We start from the raw sequence: 21,457 nt of genomic DNA, 5'->3' as shown, positions 1-21,457 counted from the left end.
ATGTTGATGTTACACACGTAGCTTCTCCTAGTCCCATTTACAAATGGGAATGGTTGTGTACTACATTGTGAAGTTACTGTAGCATGTTCTAGATCTTCATACCCTTTAGATATTACAAAACCTTCCTTTGTAACGTATGGTATTTATGCCTGTCACATCCTTCAGTTGTTTCGTTAGAAACTTCTGACAGCAATCGTACTGTTGGCTTGAACTTTGTTGGCTTTCTTTAGGTACAAGTCAAAGCATAAATATATCCTTAGGTGATCTGCCTCTAAGTTAGCTTTTGATATATTACTTTATTTTCTCAAATTTAAGGGCTGGATTATTTTATGCTTTCTTTATACAAAGAAATACAAAGTGCTTCCAACAATTTGCAAAACAGTACATAGTCCACTAAATGCTATTTGTTTATTTCTAATGTTGCAGGAAAAAGTGTAGCTTTGTTTTAAATATACTCCTGTAATACATGTAATATAGAGTATATCATTATGTATGTATACAACAGTTAAAATGTGCATGTTTTATAAAGAACTCCTTGGTTCTTCAAAAATTAATATATGATGGAATTTGTTTAACTATGTAGAATGGGGTGTGGGGGTGGAAGGAGGAAGGTTATAAATTTTCTTCAATATTTGTGTTGTCAGCAGTTTTCTACTTGGAGTTATCTTTAGGTAAAAAAAGTTTTCAGAAAAACATAAAGTTCCCTTGAGGCTGTATCTTGCTTTTCAGTGCCTCCTGTGTGTACCCTCTTTTACTTGATCCTCCAGGGTAAGGAGCCTGTGAGATTTAGAGACATTCAGATGCGCATGGCAGCTAATGGGAGCAGGAAGAAGTAACGGTACCAGTGCAAAATTTCAAATTTGCACTATGAAATTTTGAGCTGTTTCTTCCCAAACCTCTGTTTGGCAGTGATTTCTTTGCTCACCATTAGCTTAGGTGCGATGAGACTTCACAAGCATGATGCCTCAATTAAATCTCTGATTTTCTTTTCTTCTAGACTATACCTTCTGTAAAGCTTTGTGGAAGATAGAGGTACGCGCTGCAATGGTGACATAAATATTTCAGAGGACAGGAACAAGTTATTGAGAATCTGTATTTGTTTTTAATGCTGCTGTCAAGAACAATCTAAGGCAAGTAAACAACATGAGTTTTATCGTGAAACTTCACAGACATTTTCAAAGAACAGTTATTTTGCTGGCCACTTTTTGCATGGTGAGCATAGTTATTTCTGCGTACTACTTGTATAATGGCTACAAACAGGAAAATGAACTTTCTGAAATCTCTTCAGAAGTGGAATGTGGTGATCCTCAACTATTGCCATACAAGCTGATGGAGTTGAAGACCATGAAGCCTATTGATCCCCTGAGGACAGATCTTGTAGTGCTGGTGTTTGTGGAAAGCCAGTACTCGGCATTAGGCCAAGATATAATAACCATTTTAGAATCTAGCAGATTTCAGTTTCACATTGAGATTGCACCTGGGAAAGGTGACCTCCCGGTGCTCATAGACAAAAATAAAGGCAAATATGCTCTCATAGTATATGAAAATATTCTAAAGTATGTGAACATGGACTCTTGGAACAGAGGCCTTCTAGATAAGTACTGTATAGAATATGGTGTAGGTGTTATTGGATTTCACAAAGGCAATGATAACAGCTTGCAGAGCGTTCAGTTGAAGGGCTTTCCTTTTCATGTCCACAGCAATCTGGGTATTAAGGACTGTTGCATTAACCCTCATTCCCCACTGCTTCATGTGACTAAATCTTCTAAGCTTGAGAAAGGTCCCTTGCTTGGAAATGACTGGGCGGTTTTCCAGATTAATCACACAGCTTATCAACCAGTGATATTTGCAAAAGTAAAGACACCAGAAAAACTTTCACCACCTGCTGCTATAAGTGCTCTCTATGCCACAGTAATTCATGACCTGGGGCTTCACGATGGGATTCAACGGGTCCTTTTCGGCAGTAACTTGAATTTTTGGCTGCACAAGCTGATTTTCATAGATGCCATCTCTTTCCTGTCTGGAAAGAAGCTCAGACTGTCCTTGGATAGGTACATTCTGGTTGACATAGATGACATCTTCGTTGGGAAGGAGGGAACAAGAATGAACACCAACGATGTACAGGTAAAGTATATGCAGAAACTAATCATCGTTACAGCAAAGTGCCATTTCTTTTGTCTTAAAGTGAGTAGTTATTAGTAGCCAGAACTCACCGAGGATGCAGATCAGTAACTACCAATGCAGATTGTTTGGGCCTTGAGAAAAAAGACAGTCTGTCTGGCTTTGAGTAGTCTCTGATTCCAGGTGTAGCAGTTCCTTCAACCTTCAGGCTAGAGGAGAGTCCATGCAGTGTTGCTTGTACCTCTATGTGAATAAAAGTGTAAGATAAGATGACTTACTGGTTACTGTCGCTTGTTTTCTCTCAAGTGACACACAAGTGCCTGCTGAGCTAAGTTCCACAAGCAGGTTGGTGGGCACCTCTGGATTCCTTCCTACTTAGTATATAGGGAAAATAGTTTCCCAAAAGGAAACTGGAAGACAACTAGTTGCTAAGTAATGGATAAAGAAAAGGGTGTAAGAATGGTAGTGTTTTCACGCACACCACAACCCACCCAACACGCACAATTCTAAACGTAATTGCAGAGTGTTTAACTCCAGCCTGATGGTGGCTTCTGTCTAAGCACATATTCCAGTGGCATTTGCAAACAGCACAGGACTTCAGGGCTGGAGCCAAGAGCTGTTCGTATGTAATGTTCAAGTTGCTAGTCTTACAAGCAAGAGGTAAATGTGGTGAGCAAAAGTAAATGTCAACATAAATTTTCAAGAATAGACTGGATTATTAGCTCTTTGAAATAGGTTTCAGGTGTCAGGAGTTGGTTACAGCATTTCACCTTTCTTATCATCTCTGGTTTATGGCTTTTGTTTGCAAGCAAGGTTTGTGTTAACACTGGTCTTAAAAGCTTGTTCTGTTGCTAAATGACTTGATGATTTCCATTTTAACATTTAAAAACGTACATTCCTGAAGGTCATTTTTCACTCTGTTGTGCTGTTCAAATGAGGTGGTAGTTCTGGGTCAGTAGGAGTAACATCTTAACGCTATGTCTTGCTGTCTACCATGTTTTCTTTTTGTGAAGAGTGTTGTTACAAAGCAGGTAGATAGAGGTCACCTTGCACAGCTGTACTTGGTCCAGAAGCTAAAAATGTGTAAGGTGCTGATTGCTGCCCTGTTTGCGCTAAAAATGAGGGGGAATGTTTTGTTAGAACTTTCATAATGAAAAGAGGAACTGGGAAAAGGAAAGGCAATGACAGCACAGTGTGCAGTTGATGGTGATTTTTGTTTCATTTTTAGCTAGGGTTTGGGGTTTTTTTCAGTGTTATTAAATTTGCCAAGCTGTAATAACCGCACATATATTTCTTCCTTAAACAAAAGGCTTGAACTTGTAGTTACACTTTAATTTACTTTAAAATTGCCACATGCACTCTCTTCCTAAGCATTCTCTGCACATGCAATTATAGAGAAGATACACCTCCTAGAAAAGTAGGTGTTTTCCTTATGCAAACAGATTGCATGGGAGAGAGCTGGAATAAAGGTGAAACTCAGTAAAGGGAGTTTCTGTGTAGAACATGATGGCACCATTTGAGGTAGGTAGGTGAGCATGCTTTGAGGAGCTCCTAAGTGCAAACTCAAATTGCAGGAAAGAAGTAAGGTCTGACCCACATGACTGGCAAAACTCCTGCTATTCCGCAGAAGCAGCAGTTTCTGTTAACAAAATATGTAAAATAAAGCCTGAATAAATCTCTCACCATATTGTGCAGGAGCAGTTTGAAAGAATATGTTTTGTAGTGTTTCTCTATGAGTGACACCACAGGATTGTCATTTTAGGGTAAGTTAGGGTGATTAATTGCCAGAATTATTTACCAGAAACAGGAGGCTGTTGAGACAAATTTGATTAAAGCAGATACAAAAGGATAAACTGTATTGTTTGGGGAGAATAATTTGCAGTATGTCAGAATGTGATCTTCCCAAAATAAAACTGTCAAATTAAATAGAAATAATATCAAAGTGGAAATAACTTTTAAGTAGCATAATTTCATTTATTCAGAACTGTGTTCTGAAACAGTGGAATCTGAAAAAGTGTTCCCTTCTGATTCTTCATCTACTTAAAGTTAAAATGTTCTATTAAACATGTTGTTAGGGCTGTCAGATGCAATGCATCTTCATTACTATTAATATCAAAGGAGTTATCCTCTGTGGCACAATGACATGTGGAAGGAATGAAATAAAATCAATTTGCGGTAGTTGAAAATCCGTTATTGTAAAGTATATTTGCGGATAAATGACATCCTATTAAACAGGAGTGTTTTACTGAGTTCTGCTGCATTGATTGTGACAGAGAATTGTGTGCTGCAAGGGTGAAAATAGGTTGCTAAATGTAGCCTTTGTATAATTTCAGTACTGAAGATTAACTCGTTTCTACTAAGCTTACATTTTAAAAAGTGGCAATATAGAATTGGGTGTAACACTTTTTTGTGTTTTGATTTTGTTTGACATGTCTCCGGTTATGCTCACATCAGGAAGGACTGGGAGCTTGCTGGGAGTAAGGTGAATGTTACTGTATGTGCTCTATTAATGCAAAGTAATTTGCATTAGAACACTTCAGAAACCTCCCAGCATCCAGAGAACCTCTGAGACTGGTTCCACCTGTTCCTCTGTATAGGACAGAGTTCAGGAACTGGAGGGCTGATGCAGAATCCATAGCAAACCAAATCACTCATGATTGACTGCCTAACTCAAGAAGGCAGCGCTTGTCTTGGGTCTTCTGAGACAAAGCTGCTCTCTGTTGGGTGCAGAGGGAACCTGGATTTGCTTTAGGACTGATGCATTAAGCCCCTGAAGCTTGAGCACAAGCGAGCAAGTTGAAAGCTATGTCTGTACTGCTTTTTCGTTGTAAGCATTAAGATCGAGGGCCATCGCAGCAAAAGGTACCCTGTAGCCCTGCAGAGGTACGGGGTTACTTGTTACGTTTCAATTCACAGAATGACAGAGTGCTGAGGTTGGGGGGTACCTCTGGAGGTCATCTGGTCCATCCCCCCTGCTCTAGGCTGGGCCATGTCCAGGTGCCTTTTGCCTGTCTCTGGGCAGGGAGATCCCAGTTGCATGTAAGATCAGGTTGTCAAGGGAATTTCTTCTAGAAATGCCTGAATGAGATTGCAGAGTGGCCGGAATAGTTAATAGTTGGACGTTAAGCAAAACTGCCCTCTTTAAAGTTTAAAAATTGCTATTACAAGGTTAAGTGGTAATTTTTTGTCAACATTATATATTGACCTCCAAAGAGGTCAAGCCAAAAGCACACCCTCTAAAACGAGTGTCTTCTGCACCTCTAAAGATGAGGCAGTGGTGGTACTTCAGCTTGAGTATCTATAGTGTCAGGGGCATAGGTACAAAGAGCCATTCTGAAAATCCTTTGACATAGTTATCAGCCTAAATCCCATAAAACTAATAAATGGTTTGTTTAATTAAACAACAAATTAAGTTTATTCTAGTTTCACCACAACTTCTTCAGGTTTTTTTTTTAAAAAAAGGCCCAAACAACTTTTAAACTGTACGTAAGTGGATTTTTAGCCTACCTGATTGTTAGGGATTTGCCTGTCACTGCATAAAGTCTGGACTGATAGAACATAGTCCTTCAATGTAACGTACTGAGTAGCTGTCACTGTGCATCAATGATAACCATCCATCTTCATATTTATTTACTTTATTTCTATCTTACCAGAGGAAGTTAATGGAAGAGAATATTTTCACAGTCTAATTGCCTTCCACTTTGAAAATAAGCTTGGTAATGTCATTTCAATATTCATTTTTTCAGTAACATTTTTTTTTCCTCTCCTAATGTCTGTCAGACAGAAGGGACGATTATGCTGTGACAAAGTTATATTTTATTTTCCTTATGTCTTTTAGAAGACTAAGAGCCTATGCAGTGCAAATAATTCATGTAAATGGACATACAAAGAAAATCTATCTAGATATCCACAGAGTAAGTTTATCTTAATACACCATGATTGTCCTGGATGATGGTCAACTAATTTAATATCTTTTTCGTTACAGTTTCTCTTTTTGAAATTTTTATGACTGTACAGCACTGAGATTTTTTCCAAGGGAAAAGCAGCTGATAATATGGGGGGAAATTAAATATGATTTTTTTTTTCCCTGTCGACACTTTGTGTGGTGCTGGTGGTCTAGGCAGTAAGTTGGTGTACCTTTTCCTTCATTTCCCTAACACATGCACCTTCTGTGCTTCCTTAAGAGTTGATCACATTTTCAAAAGCAAAAATTAGACCACTGTGAAATTACTTTTTCCAAATAATTAGCTGTGTGATATCCTCTTGACTGTCTTGTCCTTGTGTGCAGTTCAAAAGAGACATTTAAATTTGAAGTCAGGATGAGGATCTCTTCACTTTCTTCATATAAACCTGATCAATCTTTTGCTACACTTGTAATTATTCTTTTATAATTGCCAAGGGAAAAGCTTCAGATTAACAGTGTCCATTACATTATTGGGAAGGGGATGATATATATCTTTTTTTCTGTTCTAATTAGTGAGAGCTTAGGCAATGCGTCTGTTAGTATATGTGCATTGAAATGGGCAATACAGTCTTGAATCTGCAGTCTTTCAGCATTAGAGTCAGTGAAGGTTTAGGCAACAAGAGCCCTTTGTGAATCATCTGTGCCAAACTGCATTCTGGTAATGGAGGGGATTTAGCCAGAAGGAATAAATTCGTAGTATTTTAGTCTCCATCACTTGCACAGTCTGTCATCTTGCCCAGATTTTTAGGTTTATAATGTAGATGTGTATATTGGAGCTAGTCCTCTAAACTTTCTGTAGTAGACAGCGTAGAAAAAATAGCTCATCTCTAGGCAGGCATGGTTAAGTGAATTGCACTTTAAAACTATGTGTTTCTTTCTGTTGTTCACAAAATGCTTCTAGAGTGACTAAGACCAAATATAAACATTTGCATTTGGTCAAACCAGTCTTCTTCCATGTTCCAAAGCCAGTGCTGTCACATTTTTTGTTATTTCCTTTGTGCATTGGTGGCTTAATCTTTTGTTTAATATAATGTTATTTTGTTTAATAACAGATTTCTACCCTAAGAGCTAATTGTTTGTTTATTCAGAATATTACAAATTCATCCACATTAGTCAGCACAGCTTAAATTAATACAGTTGTTTAAAACCCATTAAGTGTCTTTTCACCCTGAGTAGCACATGTGGAAAGAAACCAGAACTTCATGGTAAAGCATACCACTTGGATATAAATTTAAACAATACAGTAATGGACCTTTTCAGTTACTCTTGCATAGGAATCACCTAAATGTTTGCCTCAGAAGAGAGAAGCTTAGATATATTTTGTGTTAAGGCAGAATGGCTAAAAGGTGCAGAAAGCCTGAACTGTCAAGACACAGAATGGTTCCTGTCATAGGAGGAAGTCTAATTCTGTAAGTTAATTGCTTCTTTATTGATAGGATCACATAGAAGGTTATCAGTAAAGAAATGATAGATATGTCATCAAATGTGTCAGCTGCAGAACCACCAGAGATGCTCACATCTATTCGGCTGCACTGGAATCTTTCCTTTGGGGAGAATCAAAAAATCTTCTTAATCACCTGTTTAAATTACATAAGAAATTAACTGTTGAGAACTTTTGTTCTGCTAAATCATTTTACATTCCCCATGCAAAAGCCGTAGTAGCTTTATGCTGTTGTTCAGTGTGCTTACTGGTGTGTACATGTGTTCCTTCTTAATTTGACCTGAAGCTCCTAAGGTATTTTATATTGACTTGGCTGAAATAACAAGTAAAAAGTACATTCTGTCCTTAAAAAGAGTCAAAGAAAAGGAATGTTAACAATGGTGGTGTTTCTGTAGCTGTCTGATGCACTAGGAACACTGATTTAACTTCTTGAGCGTACTGTTTCAGATGTAATAGTGTGGAATATCATGTACTATGAAGCAGTAGAGAATCAGAACTAGATCTCAGAACTAAAATACAACTTTAAAACAAGTGAAAAAAATGTTTTATATATTTTATGGGCTCCTGCCAGCATATAGAAGGCTTTACCAGTCATTCATCTTAAAATTTAACTTCTAAAAGCAATTTGGTTTATGTACCAACTTATGTGAATTTTAATCTCGCAAGATTGGTTCAGCTTTTGCTCAGTACAGCCCAGCTTTTGTTCTAAAGAGAGGTGTACTGATGTTTGAAACAGGAAGCTGGATAAAAGCCCTCCATCAGAGGAGGGTGGCTGCAGGGGGGTGACTGGGACACAGGAGAGCTGGCTCTGCCTTGGCTATAACAATTCTGGGACCGCCAGGGTGATGTTGGGAATTCACGCATGCTTCCTCTTCCCATTCCACAGCTGTGTAAAGCTAGGTACAGCCAAACTCCATGGAGTAAGCATGGCACCAAGAATAATTTTACAGCTTATCCATGGTGTATGAAGACAGAAAACTTGCATGGTAGTGGTGTGTCTAATAATAGCCAGGTTCCACATCGTATCTGTGGGCTGCCAGGCAAACGGAGAGGAGCCTACCTTTTTTGTGTGTTTGGATGCCCCTGTTCAATGCTTTGTGTTGATACACGTATAGGTGTTATATGCGGGAAGGGGTGAGGTTCAGAAATGTTTGCTCAAACCATGCTGCCTCGTTCCCCAGGGCTGTGGGGTGAGCACAGTCCTGCGCAGGAGATGGGTGAGAAGAGAGTGTTTGTCAGAGAGCAGCGCTGGCATGTGCTTCCATAGCTACCCAAGAAGCCGCACTTGTGCCAAATGGTAACTGCATTTGTCCCTTCTTACCAGTTGGCTCAACTATCCACTTTGTTCACCTATACCATAGTTCTCAGGCACAGCAGCTGTAAAACGGATGCTATGTATCTGAGCTATCATGTTCTACATCGAACATGTGAAAGAGAGCGACCACTGATTGACCAGCAGATGTTATTTCCAGCAGAGTCGATTCCTGTTAGCAGTCCTAAGCGTGAGCAGGCTTATAGTTCCAGTGCCATGTCTGTCGTGAGGAAACCAAATTTCAGTCGTTGGTCCTGTTGGTTTGGTGGGTTTCGTTAGTTCTGCATTTGTTGAAATTCACGGCTGGTGTTGTTTGTTTTGTTGATGGTATTTTGGGGTTGTTTCTCTAAAATATATAGTATTTTTTCTTCTGCTTATTTTTTGCAATGCTGGAGTAACCAATTTGTTTGTTTTGGTTATGTTTCTTTTTATAAAAAAATTTAAAACCTGTGATAGTATGCCCTTTCATTCAAATGTAAATTTTGAAACAGATTTTGTCAAGGATTGTGCCATCTCCTCCTGTTTTGAATTCAGTGGCAGGGAACAAGAGACATCCATCTCAGTTGAGCTTTTTTAATTGTCAGAGAGACTGCAGAAACTGCCTGTTGGCATGGTAAATCCCATGAGATCTTCAAGGGCAGTGAGAAAGATTTGCTTCAGGCTCTTCTACCCCAGCACCAGATTTGACTGTGGGTTACACACTCCCTGGTCCTTGGTCTCTCTTCATGATAGAACCAAAGGAAAGAAATCATGGCTTCTGTGAATCCACTGTTGATTTCCCAAATAAGTAGATGTGCACTATGGATACAGTCATCTGCATCTTTCCAGAAATTTGCAGGGGTTTTTTTTTCATTTTTTTAGTTCCCCACATTTCTCTGTAGTGGTGAATACTTAGCTATCCTTAGGCTTACTGGAACTCTTGTAACAGTGGTGTCTCTGTGTATTCTGATTCCTGCTCTCAGTGGAGTGGAGCGATGTAGCTCTTTTAGTTCAAGCTTAAGCAGTTACACTCACCTGAGATCAGCTGGGCTAACTGAATGCTTTGTAACACTGCTGCTATTTTTCCCTTGATTTTGTTATGTGGAGATAACTTTATACTTAAGCATAAGGCTTCCCTTGCAAAGACATCCACACAAATGCTTGTGTCCACCCAGCGTGCCAGCCTTCAGTGATGATGTTTGGCTCACAGCCATGTAGTTAGCAAGTTGTCTTCCTCTCTCCACTTAGAAACTTAAACTTTAATCATGTACATGAATATTCTCATGGATGAGAAGTGTGCAGTATCACATGTGTTATTTCCTTCAAATATCATCCATGCAGCCTAAGCTTGGCTCTGTTTGGCTTGATCTACCTGGCTGTGAAAGCAAAACCTGCCATTCCAAAATGTATGAAGTGAAATGTGTGTCAAGACATACTGAAACTTCCGTGTGCACCATAAGATGTTCAAATCTACTGGTTAATTTGTCTCCACTAAAACAGTTTATTTCAGTGTTTCAAGATTAGTATTTTAAAAGCTGCCCATTGTTCACTGAGTAGCAACGTTCAGGAGCAAAGGAAGGATGCTCTGAGATGGCATTTGCTGGGCATGACTTTTCCAGAGGTAAAGCACCGGACTGGGGGCAGAGTTCTGGCTCTGTCTGCAGCACACCTGGAGGCATAATTAACAACAGTTAGGTGCTGAAGCAGCTTTCCAGCCTCCTGGCAGTGTGTCCCTCAGCTATTCTGTAAATCCCTCTCCTTCCTTAGTTTACAGGTTCTCTTGGTTCAGAAAACACTTTGATAATAGAAATAATAATAATGCAACTACAGCTTACCACAGAGCTGTACAGATTTGTTGCGGTACTGATGGCTGCTGCAAGGTTTCTCCTGGGCTTTTTCACACGACAAGTTAACCATCCAATTCCTGCTGTTAGTGGAACTGAATAAAACTTTCACAGTCATCAAATAAAAACACACCACAGGTAGATCTAGAAATCCAAGCAATTAACTGTAAAACATGATACCAGCGTTGAGCCTGCCTCCTTCCCCATCTTCAGCCACATCAAGAAGGCACTGTCTGGCAAAGAGAGAAAAATTAATGTAGAAGTGGGACTCTCTTTCTTAGTTTCTTTTGCATGGAATGTCCTTTCTTCTTAGCTGTTCAGTCTGAAAGAAGTCAGTGCAACTATGTGACTGATTCTTGGTGATTATGCTCACAAAAGAAAAGAAAAGCGCTTGGTTGCCAGTGTATATCTAATCCCTCATGGAATAACAGTGCTCTATCTCCAATTCCAGTTTCTTTTCCTGCGCAAACGTCAACACTTGTGTAAGTGTTACTCCCTATTGAACAATTGACAGAGCATAAAAACCTTATGCCCAATTTTTAACAATCTTTACAATTTAGGGTGCTCCTTCTGATACTTTGCGGTCCTGGAGATGAGTTAGTGTTGCTCCTTAAAATGTATTTTCCTATTTGGAATAAATCATAAGTGAAATACCATTTTATATATAATTTTACAATATTACAATAATTTTGCAAATTACAATACATTTGCAAATAGAAATAGTGGAGAGGACAAATAAAAAGTCAGCGACTGTGTAAGAGTAAGGCTCTGTGGATTCGTTCCAACCCAAGCCAGTAAATTAGAGGGACAGCAGCCATGCCGTGCTGTGCAGAGGTAACGGGTTAGGGCTGGGAACACCGCGGGTATTTCCATGGAGCTGTAAGCCACACAGCTCTACGCCAGGCTCCCATTCAGTGTTAGCACGGCTGGGAGTAACCCAACTGTGTCTTCTCCTGTTTTAAAGCAGACTTGGACTAAAATAAGTTTTTTTGATAAAACTCTAATGGCATTCAAAAGGAGGCTGAAAAAGAATTTTGCATTGATGTAAAAAGTGGGCTTTTTATGCTGCAAAACATTTCTGTTATCCCTTGTCCTTTCTCATTGCCTTTGTTAAAGGTAATAGAAATGTTGGAAGTCGTAATCCAGAAAACATCCTAAAACCAAGATGAATACTAAAATATACCTGAGTTTTTAACATAAGCGGGGTTGAAATTCAAGCTGTCTATGAAGGCTATCATTTTACATCAGGAAAGTACTTCATCTTAGTAACTGAGGAGGTTTCTAGAATATTGTGTTCAGTTATGCACCACTTAATCAGAAATATTCAGAGAGTGTGTAGGGACACCAGCATAGTCAGGAAATGTCTGAGCAAAAAATTAAAAAATAAAGGCTAAAGAATTCGGTAAGTAATGATGAACAAAGCAGAAAGCAATAGGCTGCAGATGCCTGCAGGGTATAAACAGTGAGGATAGATAAAAATATTTAATGTAAGGCACAGAGATACTTAAGTGTAGGCTGAATAGCCAATAGAAGGCAGAATAGAGTAGAGGCTAATAACCAAAAGGAAGTAAAAGGATTATGTAAGTCTTTAAAAATTAGACTTGGCAAAAGGGTATGAAATACGCTATTGGAAGGAATATAATATTGGCAGGGAATTTGTACTAAGATATATTCTCAATCTCTTACAGTATAATCAAATGCAGAACTCTGTCTGGATTCCTGTGTGTCAGTTTGAGGCTGCAAGTGTAGAATTTGGCAAGCTGGGATGTTTATCTACATAGATCTACTTACTGTAATCCTGTCTTTTAGAAATGTCTTTTGTGCAAAAACAGGAAAGATGTGTATTAACACCTCTAGCAAAATTATCCCCCGTGTTTCTCTTCTTAATGTCCTGTGTTTCACTACAGTCTTGGCTGTTTTTCTGCTAAACTATATCCCTTAGACTAGGTACTACGTAGGAGTCAATGAAACTGTCCAAATTTTTATTAACTTCAAGTTCTTAACATCTTTTCTTTGTTGACTACATAAAATCATAAAACTTTTTATCTGTTATTTCATGCAACTTTGTCTTGCTTTCTCTTTTTCTGTCATTTCTTTGATACCGACACTCATGTAGCAGGGGAATTTCATTCAGCAACTTAAGGACTACTCACAAAGACAAGGAAAAAAAATACGTATTTGTGACCCTTAGCTGGTGAGCAAGCTGAAAAGTGAATTCCCAGCTGTTTCTGACATGTAGCTTTCCAGGCAGAAAGAGAATACGAAAATCTATTTGATCAGAGAGATTTTTATTTTTTCTTTCAATAAAGGTGGAGCATAGAGAGAAAAAGACCTTTTGGTATGCCTCGGCTCACCCCAAACATAGGTACAAAGACAGGTAGATATTTTTAATCGGATACATTATAAGAGAAGCACAGGTATCGTGTTTTGCTCTATTAGGGGGAGAAGAAAACAAACGAAGAAACATCTGTGAATGGACTTCATCATCAGTGTGTTGCGCAGCCTGTGGAGTAGTCAGTGTATTTAACATGCTAGTGATGTGGTAATTCTGTTGTGCTTTAATAAATTGGGGGAGCAACCAGCTCTACTGTGATTTTTATACAGAGGGTTTGAGTCTTGATTTATTTCCACTGTATTTGTTCTCTAGTATATAAAACTAAGCGTTAACACAAATATTGTGCTTGTCTAGAAGCTTCAGTCTTATGAGGGGCAGAAAGTATAAACTAAGAAGCAAACAAAGCCCAGAGTGTTTCTTTTTGATTGGTAACAACATTTTATGCATAGCTTGTATCCAGTATTTTTTTCAAGCTACCTAAATAGCAGCTTCTTACACATTGGTCTGTGGACTTGAGTTTTTCTGTGATCGCATAACAGAATTATATTGTAATTGTGGCCACTGTTACTCAGTGATCACTTTCACAATGATGGGAAAATATTGTAAAAGTTTAAATGCTTTGAATTTTATGTGCTCTGGAAAAACAGATGAATACTACCTACTGTTTAACTGTGATCATCTACATAATGATGTAGACAAAACATTGAAATCTTGTTTATTTAAAATTCTGCTGAGCAGGAAGCACAGCTTTCAGGTCTTATGGAGACAGGTGAGTCTTGGTTTATCCAGGCGTGGCCATTGAGGTCTGGAGAATACTGACATTGAAGGAAAAAATAATACTGAATGTTTTTTGGAAGGCCATATTTGCAGAATGTTGGAATTTGATGTATACAACAGACACCCCATTTTTACTTTCATTTCTTAAAAAAATTGGGTATTTTTCATGTCCCTGTTTGTCAGTCCAGCAATGAGATTGAAAGAAGCTATATTTAGATTGGACATAAGGAATTTTTTACAATGAGGGTGGCGAGGCGCTGGCGCAGGCTGCCCAGAGCAGCTGTGGTGCCCCATCCCTGGCAGTGCTCAGGGCCAGGCTGGACGGGGCTGGGAGCAGCCTGGGCTGGTGGGAGGTGTCCTTGCCCATGGCAGGGGTGGGTGGAACTAGAGGATCTTTGGAGGTCTCTTCCAACCCAAACTGTTCTGTGATTCTATGGTCAATCTAATGACGTTTGAACCTGCTGACAGATAACGCGCTGTTCTCAAAGGCTGTAGAATTCCTGCTGGCATCCTGGAGTTCAGCATGGAGCAAGGCCTGTACACAGAAGCCATGCCTGCACTGAAGCAGAGGTTTCAGAGCGAGCTCTGCATTTATCCTTCACTGCGAGCTGCCCCTGGCTGATCCACGTGCTGTGCCTCGGAGCCAGCGATAGCACGTACTGTCCCTTTTTCATCTAGACAGGCTGCGTGGGGCAGAGCGGGAAGGAGGTGCTTTGGGGACCTAATGGGGAGTAGCCCTTGTCCTCCAGCCAAGCTGCTTGCTGTGCATGTTGGCTGCGGAGAAAGCTAAAGCTGCAGCTGGTGTGTGAGGAGGCATTAAGAAGCAAACGTGCTGTTCATAATGAATGTGCTACTAGGAGCTTGGATAATAACCTCTGTTCTTTCTGAGCTGGGTGACTATAAAATATATGCACCGTTAGACTGAAGAGCTGTGCCATCCTTTTAAATTTTATGACAAAATATTGTGCATCCTACCAAACAAGACCTGAAGCTGTAGAAGCGTGGGTTGTCTGATGAGGGGATGCAGAGGTATAAATACTTTGTATCCGAGGTTGTTATTTGAACCTGAGTTTTTGAGGCCGAACACTTACTGGTAGATAGGCAAATGTCAGCATGGATTGGTGAGCAGCTCTTACAGTTTATCTACTGCTAATGGGATGCAACAGAGGCAAGGCAGACGAAGCAGGCAGAGCAAAGCAGCCCAGAAGTGACCTGGAACAGGGTCTGGACTGCTCCATCACCCCAAGAGATGGCTGGTCATGCTTGGCGCCGAGGCAGCTGGGCGAGGGGTGTGCGTGGCTTTGCAGCGCACCCACCTGAATTCTCACGTTGTGACTAACAAACCTTGGCTTCCCACTGTACTGGCTTATTAACAGTCACCAGATCACAAGAACTTAACTGGATAAACATGAAGAGATTTTAAATGCATTTTAGACGTCACTTTTGGTTGTACTTTGAGTTCTGTTATGCTCTGAGAACTTAACCTCTTCGTACTTGGTGTTTCATAAACAGATAAAGTGTTAGACAAAAATGCAAGACCCAAAAAGTTTTCTATTGAATCCTGTCTGACCAAAGTCCAGGGGAAAAGATCATATGCAGCAGTTGGGTGTTTATTAGTTCTATTTCAGTTGGCCCGGGGGGGGAGGAAGGGGGGTGGTGTTTGACCTTTAATTAAAGGAAATGCAGGACTATTTCTGTTAACTACAGAATAATGAGATCATTTAGCTGTTTAGTAACAGTAACCTCTTTCATCAAAGTATAGTTTAATCAAGAACTAATAACATAGAATTTCATATGGAATCCTGAAAACAGCATGCTAATTACTTTACCTTATTAAAAAGTATTGACACCAAGCATTTAAAACCTTTAACTTACCTTGCCATAATTGGCTTATTCTCATTAGCCGCTATCTCAACCTCCGAGAAGTAAGAAGCTGGTGAAGGAAGTTAGAAATATTTCTTAAATCTCTTGGTTGTACAAATGATTTACCTAGATGAAAGAGCCTAATTACTCGAAAATTTATATTTGGACCGCCATCAAGGTGATTATTGTGTGTGATATTAAAAATACCTACAAAGGAAGGCCCAGTGACATTAAAACTGTGTGTTCTGATGAAAAAAACTTTCGAATGAAATCATTTGAGACAATGTTTTCCAAAGTGGCTACATATATTTGTAGTATCCTTTAGTAGACCTTGAATTCAGATACCTAGTTGCGGAGACTGTGCACATAAAATAAAGTTGTGGCACCTGAGGTTTTTTTTAAATCAGGTCCGGTGTGTCTTAGTTTTTCAGTGTCCAATATAAGATACACGTAATTGGGCTCCAGCCTGATATCTCATCTTACTGACACTTTGAAGAGAAGCTGCATTACCTAGTTAATGGTGCTTATTGAATTTATTGGAAAGGCTCACGCTGACTTCTTCAGCTGGTGAGCATAGACCCTGATATTATAGGAGGTCAGGTAGGATACTCGGGTAAATGGATCTGGCAAACAGTCCAGATCAACCCAAGCAATCAGTGGGAGCTTTGCCTGTCCTGCACATTAAAGGCTCCAAGGCATCTCTGTCTGATAATTTCAAAATACAATTGCTGCAGGTAGAACCTAGCTGTCAGTAAAGTACAGTAAATACCAAGTCACTGAAACCAGGTACTTCGTTTTGTCTCCAGGGAATTTCTGCGCACATTTTCTGTTTTAAATTCTACCATGCTACATGGCCCTTTGTAAATAGGCATCCTACTGGCATGTGGTACTGTTGTAACTGTTACATCTTTTGAAGGACTTGGTAGACTTATCAAAATCCATGGTTTTAACTGAAAGAATAATTAGTTTCTTGAAGCTACTGTATCTTAAACTTAAGTTTCATCCTCTGCCCCATTTTAATTTTGTTGTACAAAGTAACAGGAATTGTTGTCTTCAGCTCATGTGGAATCTGATATTTCATAAACTTGAATATATGTACCGTCAGCAGTTTAGCTTTTCCAGCCCTGTTTCATGTCTATTTATGCTGGCTTGTGTCCTCTTGGACATCTCGCTTCCACCAAACTGTAGAACACAGTTTAGGGTCTATTTATAATTTATGGTCTCTGCCAGCTAAACACTTGGCAGGAAAAGCCGAGGATTTTCTTTGTTTTTTTCTCTTGCCCTCTCCTGTAGTGTCAGATCTGTTAGGAGAGTACAGTCAAAAAAAAAATTTTAAGTATTCCTTTCCTTTTGTCTGAAGGATATTCAGAATATTTTTTTCAGATACACCCAGTATGCCCAAAGCAATTATTCATTCTCCTGCATAGATTAAATGTTTATGGTAATGGGTGTCAAAATGCTAATCTTGGAAATCCAGAAAGAATAGACATTGAATTTTAATGATGTTCCAAAATACATAATTTATCATGAGGGAAACATCTTTCCTCAGTAGCAAAATAGTTTAATAGAATAATGATTCCCAGCCATTTGGGACGGACCTTCGTGGAGACTGTCTTCCATGCTTCTTGCCATGCTGCCTCTTGCTGCCTCCAAACACCCCAAATTCTTGGCGACTGCCTTCCCATCCCTCATCGCTGCCACAGTTTCTTGACCACCTGCCATCACGGTCTCAGCATTTCTCACTTTCGGGCCCTGCTGCACTGCTGCTACACCATTTGTTGTGGATCCCTCCCCTTCCCTCTCCCTTCCCGAGTCAGCATGTCCCTGCTCCTGCCTTTCTGCCATCCCCCTCAGCAGTGCCGGGATAAACCTGGGGACTGATAAGTAGGCACGGCTGCTTGGCCTGGCCTCTCCTCTGTGCCACATAGTGGCTCTGATGTGGGACACTTCACTGGAGCCTTTAAGTTTAGGGACTGGTATATAAAACCTGATAAAGCAAATCTCAAAATATATCTGGGAAATTTTAAAGACTGTTTGTTGAACTCTGAAGAGCAACACAACGCTCTCAAAATCATAATTTTTATATGTGTCATAAATGCAAACTTCAGTCACATGTGTGTTACGTTCCTCAAAAAACTTGGCTTTAGTTCTGTTTCTTCCCTCTTTTGCAGGGGTTAAACCAAGGAGGAAATAACATACAGAAAATTAAAGCTACTTCTGCGTACAAACTCCCATAAAGGGGCTTTGTGTGCTTTCACATTACACTTTCTATTAATTTCTTTTACCTTTTCAGAAGGTATGTGCCTTTATTAAAGAGCCAGTACAGCATTAGATGTTTTCCTCAAAAGCAAAGTAATTCCTAATGTAATGGCTCCTTTGATAGCATTGTTAGACACGAAATAGTAAAGCAAGAGTTGAGAGATGTGATCTGCTTCCCAAAAAAAGGAGGAGGAGGTAGCCTTTTTGGAAAATTACGAAGCTGGCCTTGCTTTTGTTACAGACATGAAAGCATGCACTGATTGGAAGTTCAATATACTATTGCTCCAGCATTGTGAGGCTATGTCTGTGTGCTTGCCCATCTAGTTAAAATTCGTGTGATTACAAGTAAAATTAACAGCATTTTGAGCTATTCCGCTTTTCAAGTGGCTAAGTTCTTCAGCAGCCTTTCAGTAGAAAAACAGTCGTAGCTATGCTGGCATGACTACAGAAAGAAGTCATAGTTCCTCTTCAGTGAAGCAGAGTTCAACAAAACATTCTTGAATTCTTTGTTTCATCAGCCAAGGTGTTTGGGCCTGAATGTTTTTGTTGGTGCTGAAGAAATTGCTATTTCTTCATTCTGTCTACTGAAGACAGGCTGACACTTGTGACTCCTCTGTGACAGACTATAAAATGAAATCATATAAAGAAATATTGGAGGATGGGATGCAGGGTGGTTTCCTGGAGATGGAAATGGGAAGCAAGTCTGGCGAGACGAGTTTTATCCTTGGCTCTACTGCTGATTTACTTGAGCAGGAGCTTTTGACAGCCTGTGTCATCTGTCTGTGCCTCTGTCCCATATGTAAGGTGAGAAAAATCGAATAAAACTGCTTGCTTTGTAAACAAAGTTGATATTTCTGAATGAAAATTGATTAAAAGAGCTAAACATTACGGTTGTTGAGAAAGAAAGAGGCCATCTATACAAAGGCAGGAATTTTCATACATTTCCATTGCACAGATATTTCAATTGAAGAATAACTCTCATGGTTCCTTGTGTTCCGTTTATGATCTTAGAGTCCATTTTCTCCTAAATTCTCAGTTAGTTGAGATCCCAGTGGCAATTACAGCAGGTTATGTTTGCCGAGGTGTTTCATCAGAAATTAAATAGAAATAACGTCAATGGGATGGTGCTGATTAATCTGAGAATCTGGCTTTATTTACAACATACCTGATTTCTTATATTCCTTTGTTATGCTATAAACTTGTCAGATGCAAGGATTGAAAGAGCTGTGTTGTTTTGCTGTCGGGATAACTTTTGTCTATTCCTTGGATTGTAACAGGGCCTTTTTCTGAGATTTTTTTAGACTTTTGGTGAAGAAGGGGGTCTTTCATCATATGTTGCATTCTAAACTGGACAGTTTTTTAAAGATAATCTTCAGTACTAGTGTAACATCTCACACAGATATCCAGAGGGACTGTTCATAAACCAGTCATAAAATATACAGAAAATATCACCAGCTTACCTTCAGCATATAAAACAGCATTTAGAAATGAAATTTCAGGTTTTTCATCCTCCTGCTTTTCTCTCTTTCTGATAGAAGCTCACAGTAATAGGCCCTGCCATCTGCTACTATATATTTTTCATGAGTTTTAACATTTTGTTTTTAGAACCTGAAAGATGAGTAAAATGTCAAGTCACCCAGAAAATAATCATAGGCATGACAACTCAAATGTTATCTCAGCTTGTCTGTACAAGAAGTGGTTCACAGCAGGTCTGTGCCCTCCCTCGCTGCAGACAGAGCAGGTGAGCAGGTGCGCCCTTGGTATTATCTGATACATTTTTGAACACCACAAGGCTTTCACAGAAAATCTCCTGTTGATTTTTATGAGAGTAATGTAGGAAAAAAAAACAACAAACCAAAACCAATGGCATAGCTTTCAAAGTTCTTTCTGTAGAAAGTGAACTTCCAATTTCCTTTAGTTTCCTGTTACTTGGAGTGTGTTATCGTGACTGCTGGCCTAAATAAAATGCCACTACCAGGCAGTCATTGAGGTGAGAAGGTGGTAACTATACTAGCAAAATTAATTCCCAGCAAAGAATAAACTCTGTGTTGCATTATCATAGAAATGCCATGGGCTTCTTGCTACCCTCCTCCCATTTGCAGTCCTGGGTTTGCGGCTCTCCCATCAGCCCTGTGGCTGCAGTAGGCCAGGGGGGTGCAGCAAAGATCTCCTGCCAGGTTGTATTTCTCTGGCATTTCCAGCTGCTCTTCGTTTTTCCCATTGTGTTTATCCATCATGCTGAGATTAGACTGGAGCTGAAAAGCTGAGAAGATGTTAAAAAGGTACAGAGTAAGACCTTCAGCTCAAAAAATGCTCACAGTTCTGCTCTGGTGGGGAAGAGCTGCGCAGCCCATTCATGCCGCCTCGCTGTCAAGCTGCACTCACATCTCTTTCATTCGACAGGCGTAAAAAGTGTATAGCCATATCATTTGCCTCCTACATTTTTAACCATGCAAAGATAAAGTTATTTCATTGAATAGGTTCCTAGCAGCTCAAGGATGGTTTTCATAATAAATCCTCAGCAGATTTGCTCCCTTTCATTAGAATAAGAAGTCTCTTCAGCGATCTTTGCACTCAGCCTGTGCAAAAGCCCTCATTACAGTGTTGCAAGATTTTTCTGTCTTAATACTCCACTTCAGAAGTCCTGAGCTTGTTTTCAATTATCTCCATTCTGTGCTGTATTTTACTCATCCCTTTAGAAAGTCCCTTGTTCACACGACATTTTTCAGGCTTTCGTGAAAGAAGATGATCTTCACCTTACTCGTACTGTTCTTTGAAACGCCTGCACTGTTGTTGCTGGAGCTACGCTGCAGGAGAAGACAGTGGGAGAGGCAAGTTACTTCCAGATCTGAGAGGACCTTAATAGGAGGCAGAAAAGTGACGGTGCTTTCATAGATGTAGTTTTGTGATTCATATATGTTGAATGAATCCACTTAGGCATAATGTTCTGCTCTGCCGATGTGGTGAAGGTGGCAAGTACTGCTGATGATTCCAAATTGAAACGATCCGGGTTTTGTCAGCCATGTCAGCAAAACTCAAATTTGCACCCCACCGGGATGGGGACAACTGAGTGTACTGCCGCTGCCCATGAGCTCCCTCCGGTACCAGCTTCCCGGGCCGGCCAGAGCGCCGAGCTTGGCGAGCTGACCGACCCTCCCAGGCCGGGTGGCGGAGGAGTGGAGAGCGGCTGTGCTCCCGCAGGGCCAGGGCGGAATGCTGGGCTCTGGAAAGGGAGTGCTGGGACAGGCCGGCACGGGGCAGGGGCTGTGGCCATGGCCCATGGCCACCCCTCACCGGGAACGGGAGCTCCACTGGGCCTGCTGCCATGGCCTCTCCAGGCTGGCGCGCAGGGGGGAGCCCCTGCTGCTGGCACCCTTTGCCTTTTGTCACTGTGCTGGTGTAGGTTTGATAGTGTAAGGAAATGAGCTTGACAGAGCTTGTGGCTGGAGTTCGTACTGTTATTAGAACCGATAGAGATGAGCCCTGGAAAAGAGCTGAAGAAGAGCTCATACCCCGAAAAGTTTCTCTGATAAGGCGGGTATCGCCTCCTTCTGTAAAATGG

At 40.2% G+C, this 21,457-nt stretch overlaps 1 protein-coding gene across 1 annotated transcript in view; it reads left to right on the top strand.

Moving 5' to 3' along the window:
- The window catches only part of LOC101915418 (bifunctional heparan sulfate N-deacetylase/N-sulfotransferase 3), a 70,061-nt gene that overhangs the window by 6,986 nt on the left and 41,618 nt on the right, over nt 1–21,457 (top strand). Inside the window, exon 2 of the mRNA XM_055797202.1 lies at nt 998–2,124. Within this exon, the coding sequence (XP_055653177.1) occupies nt 1,144–2,124 (981 nt within the window). The 5' untranslated portion in view covers nt 998–1,143. The remainder of the gene's footprint in view (nt 1–997; nt 2,125–21,457) is intronic.

The sequence above is a fragment of the Falco peregrinus genome, chromosome 2 (genome assembly GCF_023634155.1).
Source record: "Falco peregrinus isolate bFalPer1 chromosome 2, bFalPer1.pri, whole genome shotgun sequence".
Lineage (NCBI taxonomy): Eukaryota > Metazoa > Chordata > Aves > Falconiformes > Falconidae > Falco > Falco peregrinus.
Note: the sequence above shows the minus strand (reverse complement) of the source record. Positions and strands in the feature narration are given on the sequence as shown.